This window comes from Gymnoscopelus braueri (assembly GCF_963280865.1).
Source record: "Gymnoscopelus braueri genome assembly, chromosome: 20".
Lineage (NCBI taxonomy): Eukaryota > Metazoa > Chordata > Actinopteri > Myctophiformes > Myctophidae > Gymnoscopelus > Gymnoscopelus braueri.
The window spans coordinates 26,872,684-26,894,894 of record NC_137622.1 but is presented as its reverse complement, the minus strand read 5'-3'; the positions used below and the strand labels follow the sequence as shown (position 1 = coordinate 26,894,894).

The window sequence follows — 22,211 nt, the reverse complement described above, 5'->3', positions numbered from 1 at the left end:
ACCCTGAATTTGAAGCTGAAACAAGTCCCAAACTTCCCATATCCCCAAGCTGACCAGCTCTGCCATTTTCAGTAGCATGTCATTGAAGCTCATTTGTTGAAATGCAGTTTCGTGTTGCCAGACGATCGGCGATATCCAAAGCGTTTAAAGTCTGGCTTGCGAGTCTGTTGGAAATTGTTTTCTTTCTTAATCCATCTTTTTTTATTTTTTTCCTGTTTTTGGGAAGTTTTAATGAAACCTCGGCTTTCATGAATTGTATTGTCCAATTCAGATTTGAGGAAAAAAATGTCACGTAAGATGACAAAAGCAAAGTTTAGCGACTATGTATTGTGATATTATTACCCAATTAATATACTCAAATGCGAGTAGGAATCTCCTCTTTCCCACCGTTTATAAAACTCTGTTTGGCATTTGACTTAAAATGGAGTGGGTCAGTTCACAATTGACCTTAATGCTCTTACTACTCACACTAGGGGCCATTGTGCCTCCCTTCCAATAACAACTAATAGTCATTGAATGGCATGTGCAGACTGCAGATACAAATTTTAAGGACACAGTATTTCGCTGTTGTCTTGGCTGAACCACCACTGACTTTCTTGAGTAATTTATTTCCAGGGTGTATATAAAATAATAAATTCAAAAGAAATGCACATGCAGACTGTTTGCTAGAGCATCAGAAAGTTGAGAAAGGGAGATATTTCTGTAGATACTGTTATCAGGGTAGTTAAAACAAAAAGCTGAAAACCTTGTGTGTCTAATTCAACTGCACTTTTGGGCAATATTTTTTTTCTTTTTTTTTTCCTTTGTATATACTACTAGCATTGAAGCTGTTTGGGGTCATACTAAGTTGACATTGTCTGGTTATAGTGCAATATATTTTGTATGCAAGCAGTTTCAATAAATAAAGGTTGATCTTTCTCTGTTCTCTGTCCGATTTCTTTTCTGCTAGTTTTATGAGAAATATCCTGCCACTTTAATTTAGCCAGGATACAGTACATTTATTATTTACAATGCTTAATCAAACTATGACCACATGGGGGAGTTATAGGCCTGGACTAGTGAGCTGTGGCAGAAACTGGAGATAATGTTCCAGATCAAAAACTCATGTAAATGAACTGAAGGCTGAGGACCATATCTTTTTTTTAAATCCACTTCTAGGTCTCTCTCCCACCCTTTCCAATTCCTTTGTCCGTCTCTCTCTGACTCATTTACAGTATTTCAATTTAACCCCCCCCCCCCCTTCTCACAATTCATCCCAGACATTGCTAGTACAGTGCTGCAATGTGTTCAAATGTTTTAACAGGCTTTTTGATTAATACAAAAAATAACGGTTTGAGGTTAAAGGGATAGTTCACCCAAAACAAATATTTTTTTCTATCGATTAGTCACCCCATGGAGACTTGAATTCATGGATATTTTTTAGTTTTTATCGCATTCCTAAGCCAATAATTTCATGACCAGCGGACCGGTAGGCAATGGTTCCGGTAGGAGATACAATGGAGACTCTTCGTGTCTCCTACCGGAACCGCTGCCGGTAATCAAATTATAAGTCATTTTGGGGGTGAACTATCCCTTTAACATAAGCCTAAGAGAATTTCACTTGTTTAATATACTGTACATTACAACCATTAATACTTTATCTCAGCTGTGGATTTTGAAGCTGATACTGTATGTGGTATATTCAACTTAAATATCATTTGTGTGTGGTTAAAAAATCAAGACAAAAAGTGTTATTTTGTGGAGAGTCTTTTTGAACAGAATGCATGAATATCATAAGCCTTTGTTTACTACTGGGCTAATTTTCTTAATTTATCCCAGACTAAAAAGTTTCATTGGAACTCCCTCTCTATGGCAGAGGTCATTTCTGGGTTGGCCTACAAAATACATCCTCCCTGTAGCACTCTATTCCCCTCTGCCTGACGGACAATCCCCACTGTTGGCCTGGGGAGGGTGTAAAAAACAACTATGTGCCTCCCCTACTTGCCAGGTGCTTGTTTTGATTTGGACTTTCACCCAGGAGAGCCTAACACATGCTAGGGTTCCCTGTCTCTCCCAAATTCCCTCCCTGCTGAACAAGTGCCCAAACAAGCCAGTAGGAGGCGCTAGTGCAGAGGTAAGGACACACCTGCTGGTTTACCACCCATGAACACTGGAGCACCCAGGCATGCCAGAGGCACAGCTACCAAACCCAGGCTTCTGCGGTGGTGGTGCCGCCCGAATGCACGTCCCTCAATTTAACTTACGTAAAGATGTAAACCACAACTTTTAGTGGATAAAACATTTGACCAATCTGAGAGTATGTAATACCGTATAATTAAAACAACTGTAGTTGGTCTATCTGCTCTTCTATTGACAAATGTTTATCCTGTGGTCGTGTAGGACCACTGCTGTTTGACAAGACTTACTGCATGAAATTCAAAGGAAAATATCTTGCCTTGCCAACTGGGCTCTCCCTTATGTCTCAATAGTAGAAATTTCTGCCCTTGCGTGGGGGACCCAGATTCGAATATGGATTGCAACTTTAATTATAACCATGTAGAAAGAAATGCTTAAAGGGCAAGACCACTTTGGTAGAGGTTTGGGTTGTGTAGTTACCTTGCCATGATGTAACAACGAAGGTGGGCAAGAAATACAAAAATAATTTCTCCATTGACAAAAAATCAACTTCCTATTGATTTTGCTATTTTTATTAGGAAGAAAACCCGAACTGGATCCGTACCTTCAAATAGTAAAATCAACAGGAAGTTGTTCTATATTGTCTGAATCAGCTTTGTTGCGTTTGTTTACGAGATAAAAGAGCTCCTCCACAGTGGTTTTGCCATACAATGTAAGTCAATGAGGAGCATATTTTGAATTATCAATTTCTTGTCAATGGAGAAATTATTTTTTATTTCTTGCCCACCTTTGGAGTTGCATCATGGCAAGGTAACTACACAAACCAAACCTCTGCCAAAGTGGCCTTGCCCTTTAAGTTAATAAAAAAGTAAAAATTACTAAGAAGTTACACTCCAATCCAAATTGACTTGGGTAAAACAGAAACCATTATAACTGCTAAATGGACATTTTTCACAGCAGCGATTTTGACGGATAAATAAAGCAGCATGTAATAATGTTAATTGTGAGTGTTTCATTTAGGTGTTACAGGAGCTGATTATGCTGGCACACAGTAACACCCAAATGAAACATACCCACAATTAATATTATTACAGTACCTTCCTCTTCACCTGTCAAAATGTCTACTGTGAAATGGGTCTATTGTGAGAGTGTGTGAAAGATATCTTCTACACAGTAGTCTACTGTCTGTCTGTCTGTCTCTGTCTTTTATTTCGCTTCTTTCCCTTCATTTCCCACATAACTGTCATTCACCCTGTGCTGTCTCCATCTTTAACATACTTCCTTTTTCTCCTGTCTCCTGCTCACTCCCTCTCTCACTTTGTCACTTTCTCCCTCCTCTCTCTCTCTCTCACGCTCTCTCCAGTCACTGTCTGTCTCTCAGACTGACCTAGATTTGGACAGCCTCTCTTCAACACACACACGCACGCACGCACGCACGCACGCACGCACGCACGCACGCACGCACGCACGCACGCACGCACGCACGCACGCACGCACGCACGCACACACACACACACACACACACACACACACACACACACACACACACACACACACACACACACACACACACACACACACACACACACACACACACACACACACACACACACACACACGTGCACAGAGCTCCCACTGGTGCCTCAAATCCTTGAAACCGGTTGAATTTTGATGTGTTCTCAAGGTCCGGGGATGTGGTTGGAATTTTGATAGTGAGAGCTTGAAACTCTGCTTCGATTTATTTATCTTTTATTTCTTTTCAGGGCCACGATGTAGGTTTTTGAGGCAGTGCAGCTGAATTACCCTGTGATGTTTTACATAACACAGAGCGTCCATCATGTTTCTCCCAGCCACAATAGTCATGCACTTTGAACATGGAACCAACAGGCTACACAGTCAAATCCTCAGTGTTAATTAATCCGTTTGTAACTCAAAGAGTGTACAAATGTAACCTTTACGGGTCCATTTGGTTACATTCGTACACTCTCAGAGTTAAATTAACACGTTTTCACAGCTTATTGTCTCGTGGTCATAAGGTAAAGCGATCCTCTGCTCTCGACTCTTGTCCTGATCTCTCCTTCCCACTCCTTTCGCTTCGTTTCCCCTGACCTCGTCTCCACTCTTATCCTTTCCTCCCTTCCCAGTCTGTCGTCCTGTCTCCTCTTCCCTTCCCTTCTCCCTCTCCTCTGTCAGTAGCTGTGTTTGTACTGGTGGAGTCTGATATAGAGTAGTGCTGGCATGTTGCCCCGGAACACAGTAACAGAAAGGCATACAGTACGCACGCACGCACGCACACACACACACACACACACACACGCACACGCACACGCACACGCGCGCAGCAACATGCATGTCCTCAAATTGGATGTGATACACCAGTTGTCAACTGGACCAGCGCACACACATACACAAAACATATACATGTCACATGTCCGCAAACATGGGCTGATGCATGCGTTCTACTCCCTGGATTCTATATGACCACCATGAAAAGAAGGAACACATACAGAGCAGCACGCACAAAGTAACACACAAACTGTCATAAGTGTTGCTTGCAGGCAGCATTACTACCCTCATTTTCAGACCTCATATATTTTCTGAAATATGACCACGAGTAAAAAAAGAAAGAACAGAACGGGAGTGTCTGTGCACATGCTCTGCAATCATCACACTATATCAGGGGTATCAGGTTTTTCAAAGGGGGACATTTTTGAAAATATGAAAATACCGTAGGGCCAACTGCATCTCCTTTCATAATGTACATTTGGACCATAACAAAGTCACATACAAATGAATCATTTCACAACAATTCTTATTAAACTACAGTGTAATATCAATATATAGTATTTTGTTGGCAGTGTAGCCAATGTACTTATCTGTGCTGTTAAGGAAACCAAAACAATTCTTGCACTACATTTGGCTGTAGCCAAATATGATCGGTGTGAAAAGGTCTCTATGAAAATCATAATAGAATAAAATACAAATGGCCTTTCTTTTACAATTTGAGAATGAGATGACACAAGGAACAAGTAGTATAGGAACCCTTACAAATTCTGCTGAGAAATAGCTGCCCAGGTTAATTTCCAAACACTCAGACACTTCAATGTATGAATTTGACATGACTACTGGTGTGCCATGAATAATATATTTTAGGAAGGAAGCCGCAGACCATATCAAATTTGCCCTCGTGCCACGACTGGCCCCCGTGCTGGACTTTGGACATGTCTGAACTATATAGAGCTAAATGGAAAATGTAGTTTGTCTGTTGTAGTCCTTTTAAAGCTGCAATCCAGAATCATATCAATTAACAAAAAGTTATTTTAACCATTCTGTATCGTAGAGTATGTTAATACAATATAACTAGCACATTGTTTCCATACTACTTCCATTGACATATTTTGACACTGGTGTCAGGTAAGACACTTACTGGTTGGCATGTAGTACTGGCTGAAGCTCATATGCGTTAACATTCAAATCTCAGGCATGATATGAAAGTTATATGATTGCCGCTTTGAGTAAACTGAATACAGTGAATGCAACTGTTTGTTGAAAGTTATGAATGTGTAGTTGACCAAATTGATTGATTGATTGAATACTTTATTAATAGTTTGCAAAAAAAAGGTACAGATTTATACAAAAGGATGCTAAAAGGATCACCCAAAAAAGCCTATGGCTTATTTCCATTGAGGTCCTGTAAATTCAATTCATCAAGACATTTAAAGACAAACAATAATATACAATAATATACAAAACATAATTTATAAGAGTACTGTAGTAACAAAAAGAAAAAATATGTACAGTAAACAGTTGGGGGGTGGGGGTCATTTCCGGTGAAAAGCTTAGACTTTTTACAAGGGCCAGTTACACATTGCAGACACCTGTAAGGTTTTGAAGGAAGGTAAGGAGTCACACTTTTTAATGACTATTGGTAGGGTATTGCACATTTTGGTGGCATAGCAGTAGAACAAACCCCTAGTTTGAGCCAAATCTGGGTTAAACAAATCTTTTGACTGATCTGAGTTAAATTGTTATTGAAAGATTCTGTTAGTCAACATTGCGGAAAGGAAACTTATAGGCCTATTTGTTATAGAATTATAATCAACTTACCGTGTTTGGTCGATTTCATCAAAAGATGTTGGAGGGGGCCTTGCATAGAACTCTTCTGTGTATTTTTGCATAGAACTCTTACTCTTAGGTTTTGTGTATTTGAGCCAAATTCATACTCTGTGTGCATTTGTGTCGCTCACGAAAATATTTTTGGGCGGTGAAACCGCCCCTATATTTGAGGTTTGGATATTTGCACACCAAATCCTGCGCTGTGATTGGCCACAAATGTACCCCCCCTAACCCTGCACCGTGATTGGCCAATCACAGTCTATTCAGGACTGTGATTGGCTAGGGAAACATGACACATGTCATGTGCATAGCCTATAAATAGGACCATAACTTAAAAAAAAACATAAATTTGTTTTTTTTAAGTTATGGTTTCTTCCATCACTTCTTCCATCACTGTGATGACCACTGTGACCACACCGCCCACTTCACACTGGGTGTGATTTTTATTTTGGTTACAAATGACTTTTTAAACGTTTTCAGCACTTCCAGCCAACCCTCCTGGGTCCTCAAGGAGACCACTTGATTTCAACAATTTCTAAATTAGGACAGTGACCAGTGTCATCCCTCAGGGGAATTAAGCGCATCTGCATTTAGGCAGACAGAGACACCTGCATTCAGATTTTCTTCTTAATTATAGAATTGTATAATGCATATTACAAGGCAATAATATGTTTTAATTGCAAAGTAAAGAAGTTGTCTGAGTCCATGGTATTCGCACCACAACAACACAGTCATACAACAACGTATATGTTAGTTTGCAACAACAGAACAGGCAAAATGTGGTCTATCCAGCCAACAAAAGACCTCTGCCTATTTACCTCCATGCAGTGAGGCCTGGGTTCAAACAAGGCCCTTGGAAGATAGAATAGTCACTCACTGTCTTGTATGAGCTATAACCAACGTTGTGTGTACCTAACAAGGTGTCTATCCTACCTTTGTGTTCACTGCATGTTCATGTACTTCCTACACTTTCTGTAATAATAATAGTTGAAGTTTTTAACACTGATTAATTATTTGCCATGTCAAGGGCGCCGATACTGCGGGTGCTTCGGGGCTAAAGCACCCAGGGGAAATGAAGAGCACCCCCTCACAAACTCATCACAAAAATAGAAAAAGAAAAAAACACAGACATCTTCATTTCATGGAGTACATTTTTGGTACCAAATTAACCAAATTAACCGCATTAAAGTAACAAAACCCCCCTAAAAAGGTAACAAACCTGGGAAATAACCGCAAATTTTCACACGCGCAGACACAAATCGGCGCCCCTGTGCCATGTCATTCTGTCATGTTAGGGGGCCTGTCCTCAGCTTTCTACTCTTAATATACAGCTATGCATTTTTGTGCCAGTAATGTCTGAAAACAAAATAAAAACTAAGCTATGATTGATGACTAAAACTAAGACTAAATATATTGGCAATTTCGTCAACAAATAAAAACTAGACAAAAATGTTAGGGAGGGACTAGTGGAGAAGAGATCCAGTAGGACTAAAAGACAAGTAATTTTATGTTTGGTTGCACTAGGTCTGAAAATAGTAGATCTACAAGCTCACAACGCATTGTGAGCTTGTAGAGTGGCTATTGTCAGCATGCAACCAAGTGTAAAATCAGGCATTACAACGCCATCAAGGCCCGCCAAAATACATTTTTGTTGACTAAATCAACTGTAGATTTAAGTCGACTAAAATCTTATGATATTTAGTCGACTAAAACTAAAACATTTCAGATGACTAAAATATGACTAAAACTAAATGAAATTGTATTCAAAAGACTATGTCTAAAACGAAATAAAAATTTGCTGTCAAAATTAAGACGGTGTGTGTGTGTGTGTGTGTGTGTGTGTGTGTGTGTGCCTGCGCGTGTGTGCGCGCGCGCGCGCGCGCTTCAGCCTGCCTCCACCACGTAGCAGATTCCTGGCAGCGTTCATCAGCCAGCCTCTCTCTCTCTCTCTCTCTCTTCTCTTCTCTTTCTCTCTCTGTCTCTCTCCCTCTCTCTCCCTCTCACTCTCTCTCTCTCTCTCTCTCTCCCCCCCCCCTCTCTCTCTCCGCTCTCACTCACACACTGTTCATACGCACTCGGCACTCGTATCACTGAAAGCCCATGTAGAAACCACGTCGTAGCCCCAGCTGGGATTTTAACCGATAATAATGGACCTTTTCGAGTTCGACTTTTTCCGAGACTGGGAGATAGAGCAACAACCGTGGTGAGTACCAACAATATTCTCCAGTTCGTGCATTAATATGTTGTTGTTCTATCACACACACAACAATAAGAAAGGTGACGGTTCCTAAAATAGGAATGAATGGACACAATTCAGTCAATATAACGCGTTGTTGTAGAGACCGCTCGTTGAGTGTTTTTTTTTTGGAACGGTGGAGAGAACCTTAAATGTCCTGACGTGCTGGTTGTTTTAGAATTGGGACAGAGCCCTTGTAGTAACAGTAACAGTAAGTACTCCGTCTACAGCAACGTCTTCCTTTGTCACTAGAAGCTGCTCTCTCTCTTCTCTCTCTCTCTCTGGGTTGTAGAAGAACCTTTTAGTCTCCAGCTCAGCTCAGCTGCCACATCGCTGCTTTCTTCTCGTACAGTACGAAGGAATGTGGACATTTATTCAATAGTGTAAAAAGCAGGGGGGTCTTCACAGCGCTGACAGAGAGATGTGAATCAGGGACCCCCACCACCACCACTACATATTGTATGAAATCGTGTTTCATATTAAACTTTTTCATAGATTTCATAGATCTGGCTTCGTAGACTTGTTTGACAGCTACTGTCATCAGTGTATGTTGGATTCGTTTTAATGTGTATTTTCCAGACATTTAACCCACTATAAACCCTTAATAGTTAGTAAACTTGACTTCTCATTCTGTACTTGGTCTGCTCTTTTTTTCCCCCCAACCTCTTTGCCGAAAATAGCAGACCTACAAGCTCACAACGGGCAGTGTGAGCTTGTAGAGCAGATATTTTCGGCTAATGTTCCCCTCAGAGTATAGGGATGCTAAAGGGTTCAAGAACTTCAAGTGGTTAATGTGAAAAAATGTTCCTATCACTATCACACAAAGATTTGGCGGCCTCCCCTCTAGTAACTCTGAGGACGCCCTAGGCCTAGGGGTCCCGGACCCCCTGTTAAAAGACGGTGACCCCTGGTGTGGAGAACTTGGACAGCGCTGTCTGACCGGTGAGCCCGACTCGAGGTGCGCTTCTGTCATGCATTGTCTCTGTCAGTACACAGCTGTAGGTGATATAGTCTAATCATTATAACAACTTCTTTAGCGCTTGTCAAAAATAAATGGGGGGGGGGGGCACTCCAAAACAAATGGATATTTACAGGACAAATAAATAGTAAATAAAAACGGTACATATTATAAGTTCCAATTGCTGAAAGCCTTCCCTTGTGTTGTGCTGTTGGTTGGTCTTCTCTGTGTGCTCGGTTTTACACAGTACACACACACACACACACACACGCACACGCACACGCACACGCACACTCACACTCACACGCACACGCACACGCACACGCACACACACACACACACACACACACACACACACACACAATTCAATTCAATTCAATTCAAAGGGCTTTATTGGCATGAGAAAACATACGTTTACATTGCGAAAGCAGAAAGCACAATACAACAATACAGCAATACAATCAAAACAAAAAATATGTACATTTGAAAGTCAGAATCTTCAATAGATCAATTTCTATGTACCAAGATCACTGGGTGCACACACACACACACATGTCCACATCACACGAAACAATGAATGAGTGAAGTTTAGAGGTTTGCATACATGAGACATGTGTGATGATGATGAGGTCATAATTGGTTGGCTTTTTTTATTGGCTGTCATATGGGGGTAAAGCTGCAAAGACAAAGACTAAACACAAAAGACATGGGGGGTTGCCCCCCCCCCCCCCCCATGTTCCATAACATAAGCATGGTCTCTATCAGACTGAGCCTGACTGATGTGGTGGCTGTTCAGATGTCAGCCCTTTTTACAGAAATGTCATGTGTACACCTAACCTCATATTATTAGCACACATTTTGGCCATAAATAAAACGTACTTTGCACTGCTGTGAGGTTAGAATAAATTAAATGAATGAAACTTCGCACTCAGCAACACGGTCTGAGATGCTGCGTGGTAGACATGTAACCACATGTGCCCTGGAGCACGGCATCTGTGGTAGTACTGTACACTGGGAAGCTGCCAGGTGTTAGGTGTTAATGCGTGTAACTGTATTAATGTGAAAAGCAACATTGTGTATGTGTAAGCGCAAGTCTTTCCTGGATGAATAAATTAAAGTGAAAAAAAAAAGAAGAAACGCCTGTGCACACTGTGTGAAAAACTGTAAAGTGTGAAGGCGCATACAGTCATGTGGCAAAGGTGCCAGGTGCTGAGGTGCATTATTTCAATGTAATGCACCTCGTGTCAATACACAAAATTATGCAAGTGCAACGGAGGCCAGCCAAATGTCAGTCCATTTGTGCCAGTGGAACTATAAGCTATTGTAAGTGGTTCTTAAGGACCAAAGTTGAGAACCGCTGTTCTAGGTCACAGATTCCCAATCCTGGTCCTCAGGGTCCCCTGCCCGGTACAGCAGTTTTCTTTTTTTAACCACGTGAACCCAAGCATCCCTTTTCTGGCCATGTCATAATAGGCAAACATTATGGGATTATAACAGATCTACAAGATCACCACGTATCGCAAGATGGCACATTGTGAGCTTAATATATAGCTCAGCTATTGTCGCAGAAGATATCTGGTGTAGAGGGAAAAAGGAGGGAGCCTAGTAGCCTATAGTCATAGACCCCTGGGGGACTCGGGTCAGCTATTATTCCATAGTTTTAACCCTTTCAATCCAGGAACGCATCTGTGTCATTTTAGATTTCTTTGGCTATTCAAAAATAGCAGATCTACAAGCTCATAGTCTTGTAGAAGGGCTCCTGTAGTCTTGTAAAATAAAAATATGTGCAAATCTTTGAATATATATATACATTTTTAACTCAAATCTTTGCTTCTGGGGGTCCCTGGAACAAAATATTATTTTGCGGGTCCTTGACAAGTTTGAGAACCACTGATATTATAGCAACATACGTTTTTTTCGAAAAAAAAAATGTTGTGGTTTAGAAGACATTTGTCGAATCCCCAGATGAATCAAAGATTTTAGTTAAAAATGTTCGCTTTAAAAAACATATATCTAAAGATTTGCACAAATGTTCACGATTTTTTAAAAACAAATAGCTGATCTACAAGCTCGTAGTAGATCTGCTATTTTTGAATAGCCAAAGACATCTAAAATGACACAGATGCGTTCCCGGATTGAATGGTTTAAAACTTACCAGGTTGGATGTTTGCATTCACCTGGTGCCCCATATGGAGCTACTCACTGAGTAGATGGCTAGTAGATAGACAGGGGTGACAGGTGAGCTGGTATAGTATTGTTACTAATTCAAATACTATGTGACAGAAGTCTGAGCTAAGCGTGCTCTGCTGTCAGTGGATTAAGAGAAGGAAAGACGGGTGCAGCAGACTCTCAGTTTACAGTCTTAAGAAACAGTCCGCACTGAGGGCCGACTGTTTCTTACAATAGTATGTTACTAAACCACAAGTTACAATTAACTATACTTTGGGCATTCTAGATCAATAAATTCAGTAGATAAACATTTCAGAGCAGGTTTGATCAATAGGCTATGAATAAACTGGTTTGCACGTCCAACCAAACAGGGCTCAGGTGCAGGATGGCTAGTAGATAGACAGGGGTATCTACTAGCCTAAAATAGAAACTGGAAAACATTATGTTCTCTAGTCTATTGATGAAATCCCTAACGGTTTGGTAACATACTGTAGACCTTCATCAGGCATCGGTCAAAACATTGTACATTATTGGGAGTTTAATTGTCTGTGTGGATGCATGCCATGTTTATGTAGTCTTTTTTTATTTTATCCTGCACCTGAGCCCGGTTTGGTTGGACGTGCAAACCAGTTTATTCATAGCCTATTGATAAAACCTGCTCTGAAATTAAAGGCTGAGTCTATCTACTTGTCTGTGCCAACAAAAATATAAAAAACGACTTCCATTTTGTAAATCAAACTATTTATATTTCCAAGGTAATTCATTTTGCATTATTTCCTCATCTATCTATTTCATAATTAGACTTGCTAAACATACATTTCTAATTACAAATGGAAGTACGTCTTTCAGTGATACTGAGAGAAATCACTATGCCAGCACTGATATGAGCTCTTATCTTCAGGTGGACTTCCTCATATCTGAACCTTTGAGGAAATGTCCTCTTTAGAAGGAGATGCAGGGGAGATAAAGCATGATTTATACTTTGTCATACGTTTGTGTCGGAGAAAATTGTAGATCTACAAGCTCTCAACGCGTCGCATCCGCGACACGCTGTGAGCTTGTAGATCAGCTATTTTCACCGACATATGATGGAGCATAAATTGGGCATAACGAGCCTTTCACCTTCCTAGACCTTTGTGTCAAAGATGAACCGAACCCATGCTGTGTCTCCTGAGTGTTAACTGAACAGAGAGTGCAGAGTTCTGATCCATTCTTACCATCTCAGAGTTCAATGAACACTCAGACAGGATTTTACTGAGCTCTGTCTTTTTCTAAAGATGTTCTTTTATCTGCTCTCCTCCTGGTTGCTCCCTCTCTCTCTCTTTGTTCGCTGCTAATTGATAAAGACATAACGGCAAGGAATAGTGAAATATACAAGACGGGAGATGCGCATTGAGGGGATACGGTAAATAAAACATTATGTTCCGTGACGTGTTGCAAGAAACATTGTTACGAGGTGTTTTTTTCACACACAATGAATCTGACAAATAAAAGACAAGTAAGTGCTGTAATTAATTAGAGGCGTGTGGATTCGGGCTGGCGGTTTAGTGGCGAGTGGCGTGCTGTGGTGGTGGAGTGGGGCTTTTTAGGGACACAAGGGTTGGCAGGAGCCAAGTCTCTGTCTGTGTGTGTCTCGCTCTCGTTCTCTCCCAGGTCTCTGAGCTGTGCTATCTGCCAACCAGAGCATAGTGCTGAGGAATGATAACACACACGCACACACGCACGCACGCATGCATGCACACGCACACGCACACACACACACACACACACACACACACACACACACACACACACACACACACACACACACACACACACACACACACACACACACACACACACACACACACAGACACCTACAGTATATTTGCCCTTTGAACCCAATGCTCCAGTGCATGCTCTCTAGGTTTGGGTTGGGGGGGCATTGTTGACACCTATGTTCTGTGTGAGTGTGTGTGTGTGTGTGTGTGTGGGGGTGGGGGTGTGTGTGTGTGTGTGTGTGTGTGTGTGTGTGTGTGTGTGTGTGTGTGTGTGTGTGTGTGTGCGTGTGCGTGTGTGTGTGCGCGTACGTGAGTGCGTGCATGTTTGACTGTCTGTGTACATAGCGACTGCAGCCTATGTAGGATGTGAATAGAGACAGAGTGGTAGTTAGCCTCGCAGGAGCATAGATTAGATTTCAAATTAAATACCATTAACAAAATTACCTTTGAACACAGAGATGCGAGAGAGACAGAGAGAGAAAGAGAGAGAGAGAGAGAGAGAGAAACTGACAGGGAATGACAATGACGTACCTTTCCCAGCAAGGACCAATTTATTGTGAAGCTTCCAAAGGTCGCTGCCTCCGTGGAAGCTCATGTGTGACAAATTACATTATTTGCACAGCCTGGAAGAGAGAAACAGCGACAGAGTAAAGAGAGATACTGTGTTTGTGTGTGTGTGTGTGTGTGTGGGGGGGGGGGGGTGTGGGGGGCGGGGGAACCAAGAAAGAGTACACTGACTAATAGACGTACAGTGTTAACAGGTCCTTCCTGATGACATTTGCTCCCTGTATCAAATAATGCTGTCATCGAAGAACAATGCCAATATTTTTGACACGCACATGTCATTCCTGTTGGCTGCCGCAATGTGATATTTGACTGCAGGCATACTGTATCATTTTTTCTATTTTTCATTATGCATTAAGCACTACAAGTCATTCAGAAATGAGCAAGCAATCAACACTGACTGCTCCGGGAAAATGAGCAGTCAGCATCGTTGGGGCTGGCAGTAGCCTGGAGGTTATAGAAGAGCACTTGTGACTCGAAGGTTGAAATTTAAGTGGATAAGGTGAATAACTGATCTTTGTGTTCGACTGTGTTGGAGAGGTTCTCAGTTCAGTAAGCATTCTTGCTTCAAATTGATGTGTACAGATCATCAACTGTGGGGCTTTCATTAATGTACTGTAGGTTTCATGGTTTTTACTGTATGTTTTATTTCTCAACTGCTTTTGCGCAGGACCCACATTAGAAATAAAAACAACACAATGTTCACGGACAGTCTTATGACCCACCTGTAGGTCACAACACCATTTACTAGTTCAAGACAATTCTTTATGTCAAAATGAAAAACTCAAGGTTGTATTGCGTCACAATTTTAACAGTTACTATATTCAATTATTTTTGTGCCCATACATGAATACAGGAGCCAACCAAGAAAAAAAAAGGTGTTTCATTTAAATTTGCACTGTGAGCTGTACCATTACTATTTCCAATTCATTACCCAGCTAGTACTGGGTACTTAGTAGTAGCCTACTAAGAAGCACATTAGAGGCGTTCTACTGGGTTATAATTTCCCCAAAGGTGACGATACTGCTCCCCAAAGACTAACATAGCGTTTGTGTGCTGTTCTTTCATTTAGAGAAGCTAAGAGCTAGAGGGATATAGCTAAATGTTATGGGAATTGGGAATAAATCAATTGAAATATTCATATTTATACTGTGTGTCGTCCCTGTAAGGGAATGCCTTAAACTATAATGAAGCATAACATTTGATTAACCACCTACTGGAGTTACATCTCAAATGTTGTATTTTTTGTTTTTTATTATTGATAGTGATAGGCACATACTGTACATACCTCCTCTACTTTGATACACGTCACCTTACACCTGTTCCAACTGTGCTTTTAAACATGTATTTGTGGCATATCTCATGTCTGTACTGTAATTGTCTTGTTCCTTTATCCCCATTCTCTTCTTGCTGTAGTCTCATACTGTAATTTACCAGGTTAATTGAGCGGCCTCGTTGCTCCCTGCTGTGGCACTGGTGTGTGTGACAGACAGTAATGTGTGTTGTTATAAGAGTGTATCTGCACCATTCTCACACACATTCCAGTGAGTTTATTGTGCTTAGTGAGATGAGTGTTTCTGAATCTAGCACTATTGATGTACAGTACCAGATTAGAAACTATAGCTTATAATGTAGTTACACTTTTAAGCAGCCATTGATAAGAGGATCTGCAGCTAAGCAGATGAAATGAATGAATCAGCAAATTAAATTATCCTAAATAAGCTTAATTTGTACAAAACGTGCTAAGAGGAAAATGCCTCTGAAGTGCTTCACGGTTAACAGAACCAAAATAAATCTATTATGGAATGTGTCATGTAATAATACAGCACAGTCTCTGTAGGAGCTGAGAGAGAAATAGGTTATAATATGGGTATAACCCCCCTCCCCCTTCCCCCTCAAAAAACAAAACGTGTCTGTTTACAGACAGAAGTTTATGATATGCAGCAGTCAGAGTAAATGTCAGATCAGATCTGACATTAGGCTTATCTAACATTCATATCTGTTATCCAAATTACATGGCAGTTAAACAGCTGTTCCTTTTCATTTCCTGAAAAGTTATTTTTATAGGCGAGCTTATTTTGCTTCAGAGCTTGTGAGGCGGCTATGTGAGTAATCCTCTGCTCACTGTTTTACATGGAAAAAAGCATTTCGGTCCAACTGTGTGGACATCATTTCGAAATTAGGGATGGTATGCCTTCTGGCTTTTTTCCCGATGCCTGACATCCCCTGTGCTGGTTTATTAACAAACAAGCCAACGGCTGTGGTGGGTTGCTCTCTCCCAGCTGAGGACACTGGGAGACGGTGGGGAAGAGGATAAATGTGCATGAGGGTCCCTCACCTCACCTCTGGAGGACGTTGAAACATTGCTTCCCCGATGTTTTCTCCCCGAACAACTATATAGATGAATTAATTACGATGCATTCTACCTCACCTCAGCATTTTGTTTGTCTAAGGAACTTTGTCATCCTCTGCCCTAGTCCTTGTCGAATTAATTGTAAGCTAAAGTCCTGCAAAAAAAATAATCTGTATGTAAGTGTTTAATACCTGCGTCAGACTTTTGAACAGCACAGGTTAAAAGGGAGGCTCTACAGAGATAGAGCCAAAACAAAAGCAGTTTGTTCATTAATATAATACCCATATATGTATCCAAAATAGCTGATACAAGCTCATAATGCGCCGTAGTGAGCTAACTGAGCTTGTACATCAGCTATTTTTGGCGAATGTTCACTTCAGAATAAGGACACCTGGTTAAAACATACATTGAAATCCTTTGATATGTCGATGTTGCATAATAGCTCATTAAAACATATCAGTCATAATGGGGGATTCAATATATTGCCAACCCTTTTATGTATCGTGCCTCGTTGTCGAGGACCAACGCCAGCCAACGCTTTGAGTATCTCTCTGCACAGTATATTTGTGTATAATATTGACTGTACAACTGGCAAGCACAGTGTGTCGAGCCTCATTAGTCTTAAGATAGATGGCAGTGGACTGGAGAGGAGAGACAAGCTGTAAGCCCTCACTATGTACTTGGGGGTGCTGGAGAATATAGCTAACGGGCAGTTCGATCAATACAGCAAATCTTTGTGAGCGTGTGCGTAAGTGCATGTGTGTGCGTGTGCATGTGTGTGCGTGTGTGTGCGTGTACGTGTGTGTACGTGTGTGTGTGTGCGTGTGTGTGTGTGTGCGCGCGCGAGTGTGTGTGTGCGTGCGTGCGTGCGTGCGTGCGTGCATGCATGTGTGTGCTTATGTGCTTGTGCATAATGCAGAAATGTTTATTTGCATGTACATGCGTGCGACAGAGCCTGTTCATGTTTAGTAGAGCGAGAGCGAAACTGTGTGTGTGTGTGTGTGTGTGTGTGTGTGTGTGTGTGTGTGTGTGCGTCTGTGCGTGTGTTTGCGTGTGCATGTGTGTGTGTTTGCGTGTGCATTCAATGCAGGTGTGCTTGTGTGTGTGCGCATACCTGCATAAATGTTTGTTCCCATGTGCCTTGTGTGTGCTAGCGTATCCTGTCTAACAGTTTATTGATCTCCAGGTGTAGTTGTGTTCTGGTTTCTGGTGTTTTTTGTGTCATTAAGGCTGACCTGCACACACTCTGACAGAGAACACTGAACACAGGAAGCATATTGAAGCACCACGTATTGATGTCTGCTGTTTAAAGGTACTTTGAGGATGACAAATCTCAGCTATTGGTCATTAGTCCTGCATTTAGCATTTTATGTATTTCATGTATAATGCGCACTGAATGGCTTTTATTTTTATAGTGTGGACATTCATTATTCCTACATGGAGTCTAGTGCAGATCTACTAGTACACTGCCCTACAAAGCCAAAGAGCTGTGATTATGTGAGTCGTAAAGCAGAAAAATGACTTCAGAGTTTGTCCACTGAGACCACTGTTCAAGTCATAACCTTAGTCCTTTTTATAGCGCACAAAACACAGTAAGTGCTTGTCTCTCTTTCAAAGAACTTTCTCTCTGTGACATAGGTCCCTACACTTAAGAATAAACATCATGCATATTTATGCAGTCTGTACTCTAAAATTCATAGTGTACATACAATTATAAGCTTCACGGCAAATAAAAAAAGGACAGAAATATTTCCCCTCTGTAACACACACACACACACACACACACACACACACACACACACACACACACACACACACACACACACACACACACACACACACACACACACACACACAGACAGACAAAAGATAAAGATAGAAGGGACACACATGCACATGTAGGCCTATAGAAATTAATGTAGTTTTTTTTTCATAATCAGGCATAATGGTGCACACACAGTCACGCACACACGCACACACACATGCATACACATTCATGCATGCACACATAAGCACGCACGCACACACACACACACACACACAGCCATTCTCCAAAGATCACACTGGGGTGTAGCTTCAGGATAGTGGGCAGCGAGGGACACAGTTCAGTGAAGGGACGCCACAATTAAATGGCACAAGTTTCTATTTTTATGTCTAAATCTGCCAGCACGCCCCTCACACTCCTCTCTAGATATAGACCCACACCTAGTCCTAGCACGCGCGCGCACACACACACACACACACACACACACACACACACACACGTGTGTGTGTTTTGCTGTAATAGTGTAAATAACATTCACACATACTCTACCTCCTCAAACATGTTCACAATTGCTACATTTTATATCATCAAACATATCAGACAGTCTACATTTCCCAAAAAGAATTGTGAAATGTAATTAATCTGACCAGAAGCAGGGATAAAACATATTATGCACACAGTGATAAAGAGGGGGATATCAAAAGCATAGCCATGGGGGATAAATCTATCCCCCCCAGCAAATTGAACCCTGCACATACAGTAGAGTACACACAGACTCCTTCTCTCTATACCCCTCTGTAGGTGCCTGCCTTTATCCTTCAACCTTTTCTCTGTGTCTCTCTTTCTTGCTCTCCCCGTAGAATTGCCATGTCATCAAAGTGCAGAGTACAAATACGTTAGCCTCCCACGTCTGAGTCTCCCGAGGACTCGACTTGCATGCATTTTATTTTATTTTACAACAACACCGCCTTTTGTTTTGTCCAAGTTAACATTAGGCTGTCCTTTTATGAAGATCAGACGCAGCTCTCTGTGATGCTGCTGCGTCACACTGAGTTCTGACACTCTGTCTTCCTTTTGAATAATTATTTTAGCGTCTTTTGTTTTTGTTTGGTTCATTCCGTTTTCAACTTGAATAGGAAATACAGAGCAGAGTCACCTTCACTCACGCTGAGAGGGTAAGAAGGTAGACAGGTCTGTTTGTGAGACTGACTCCTCTGTTGGGCTTTTGTGAACCCCTTGCCTCCCTGGTGGAGAGAAAAAAAAGAGAGAGAGAGAGAGAGAGAGAGAGAGAGAGAGAGAGAGAGATGCAGTAATACACACATTTATTTTGGTTTTCACAGACGTTTTCTTTTCAAGCCTAAAACTTTATCTTTCATATTGTCCTAAAATCTTAAATTATTTCCCTCTTACAGTATATCTGCATGGCTAATGTGGCATTTTCTTCCTATCTTTAAAATAAACATGTTTGAGCCTTATGCTGAGCTTCACTTTCATTTTACTTGGCAGTGTTTGCAGTGTCCATTGAAAACGGAACCCTTTCCATACTGGATAAGGGTTCATGCTTTAACTACTGAGATATTAAAGGGCTACTTTACTGCAACCACACAGAGAAGTCCCATTTGCAGTCCATGCTATCTGTATTTGTTTGTATGTAGTTATAGGTCATATTAACTTTTTTTGTATGCAATGTTGGTCTTTCTCTCCATTTGTCCAACACTGGTCTCACAGGCTGTATTGCCATGGGATTATCTGGATAGTGGGCACCTTCATGATTCCCAGAAGATGAGCCCTGCTGATTTGGTGACCCCATGGCCTTTCTTCTAGCACCATGCACCCTTTGGCACAAACTTTCCGGTTGGGTCTAAGGAGCAGCATGGCCTCTGGGGGCTTGTGGGGCTTTTAGACATTTAGTCCTGTTTTTTTCAAATGGACAAGGAAACATAGACTTAGACCTTACCTGCCTCTGATTGGCTTTCTGCCAGAAAGGGGGCAGGACCACACACCCAAAACTGTGATGGAACAGCGAATTCGATGTGTTCGCTCACTGTGTTAAGATGTTATTGCCCGAACAATTACCATACTTTTAGGCCCGAAAACCCCCAAAACCCAAAAAGGTGTCATTATGTCCTCAAAGTCACGCATCCAACACATCCAAAGAAAATGGCCACTTTCGCCAATTTTCGATCGCCGATTTTCGATTGAGTTTTGGCCATTGTCGCCTGTTTTTCTTTAAAAACACAGGCTAGGAAGATCGGACGGCAACAAACTAGATACTTGAGTAAAGTTCACTTTGAGCTGCATCCAACACATCCACTGCCATTTCCGTCTGCAGGGAGGGGGCAGTTGAAATTTCTTTTTTTGGGGGTAATAGATGTTTTTTTTTCACGGAACCAGAGGCTTGGCCCCGGCTGACTAATAATTAGCATAGATTTTGGGCCCGGCCCGGCCCGAAAACATCGTGTCGGGTAGGGTCGGGTTTGGGAAGAATTTGAGAACTCTACTCTACACCCCAACGGGAGGTGTGGGTCAATTCAAGAAAAAATTACAAAATAATAGAAAAAGTAACCTTCAAAAGAAGGGACCGCACTCTCCTGAAATGCAGGATGACTTGCTTAATTGATGCAGTAGGATATGTACAACGCGTTTCGCTTAATGCTTCCTCAGGTGCTATCATAATTATATTATATATTATATATTATATATTATATATATATATATATATATATATATATATATATATATATATATATATATATATATATATATATATATATATATATATATATAAATAGATATAAGTGTAGGATATTGTCAGGCTATTGATTATATTATATTGCTATTGCCTTTCTCCAGTCCTGGGGATATTGCGTATAATTCTGTACATACTGTATATCTGTGGCATATGTTGAATACTACAGAGGAGTGTGCAGTCTTTCCCAGGCAGGGCTAAATGGCTGGAGGTAAAATCTCTGGGCTGCAGACACCAAGCAGTTCTTAACCCTTTCTGTGCTGGGAACGGCTAATTGGCTGGAAACAGCCTTTGTCTGAAAGAGAGGGAGAGAGATGGGTAGAGAGACAGAGACAGACAAACATAGAATATGAGCTGGGAAAGAAAGAGAGAGTGAGACAGAGAGAGAGAGAGATGGAACGTGGTGTGTAGGCATGTTTTTGGCGCATGTGTGTGTGTGTGTGTATGTATGTGTGTGTCCTTGGGGGGTTTCTCTCTCTGTCTCTCTCTCTCCCTTCCTCTCTCTCTCTCTCTCTCTCTCTCTCTCTCTCTCTCTCTCTCTCTCTCTCTCTCTCTCTCTCTCTCTCTCTGACTTTGTTGCCATAGCAACATAGGAGAGAGGTAATGCTGCCGGAGTCCCAAAAATGTTATTATCTTTTTTGCACAGACACACACACACACACACACACACACACACACACACACACACACACACACACACACACACACACACACACACACACACACACACACACACACACACACACACACACACACACACACACACACACACACACACACACACACAGAGAGAGAGACACACACACAGAGAGACACACACAGAGAACACACATGCTTCCTTCCCATCTCTATTTTACATACATAAACACAGGGCATGGCTGTGTGTGTGTGTGAGACTGTGTGCATGTGTGCGTGCGTGCGCGCACATGTGTGCGTGTTCAGTGCAGCTTGTTCACATTGGCAGGCAAAAACAAAGAGGAAGAGAGAGAGAGAGAGTAGATGGAAAGGAGTGAAACAGGGAGAAACAGGAAAGAGAGCAGGAGGAAGAGTAGAGGAGCTGTAGAGATGAAGAAATGGAAGACAGAAATTCTCTCACTTGGTTCTTGCTTTGCTGTGTGTTTGTGTGTTTGTTGGTTTGTGTGTGTGTGTGTGTGTGTGTGTGTGTGTGTGTGTGTGTGTGTGTGTGTGTGTGTGTGTGTGTGTGTGTGTGTGCGTGTGCGTGCGTGCATGTGTGCGTATCTATCTATGTATACAGTGTATTACCCTCACCCTGCATTCGTTGTTGCCTGAGGTTATCAAAATGGGGGCAGCCGTGACCAAGGTTGGATAAGAAGGGCAACAACGAATGTGATAATGTGTATATCACATACCCGTAGCCGTATTCATGAAGGCAACAAGAAAATAGCATAATCTAACACTTTAATTC

The 22,211-nt window shown here is 41.6% G+C and overlaps 1 protein-coding gene across 1 annotated transcript in view; it reads left to right on the top strand.

Moving 5' to 3' along the window:
- Nucleotides 1-8,337: 8,337 nt before the first annotated feature.
- Nucleotides 8,338-22,211, top strand: part of aff2 (AF4/FMR2 family, member 2) — a 130,135-nt gene continuing 116,261 nt past the window's right edge. The window contains exon 1 of the mRNA XM_080415579.1: nucleotides 8,338-8,434. Within this exon, the coding sequence (XP_080271705.1) occupies nucleotides 8,379-8,434 (56 nt within the window). The 5' untranslated portion in view covers nucleotides 8,338-8,378. The remainder of the gene's footprint in view (nucleotides 8,435-22,211) is intronic.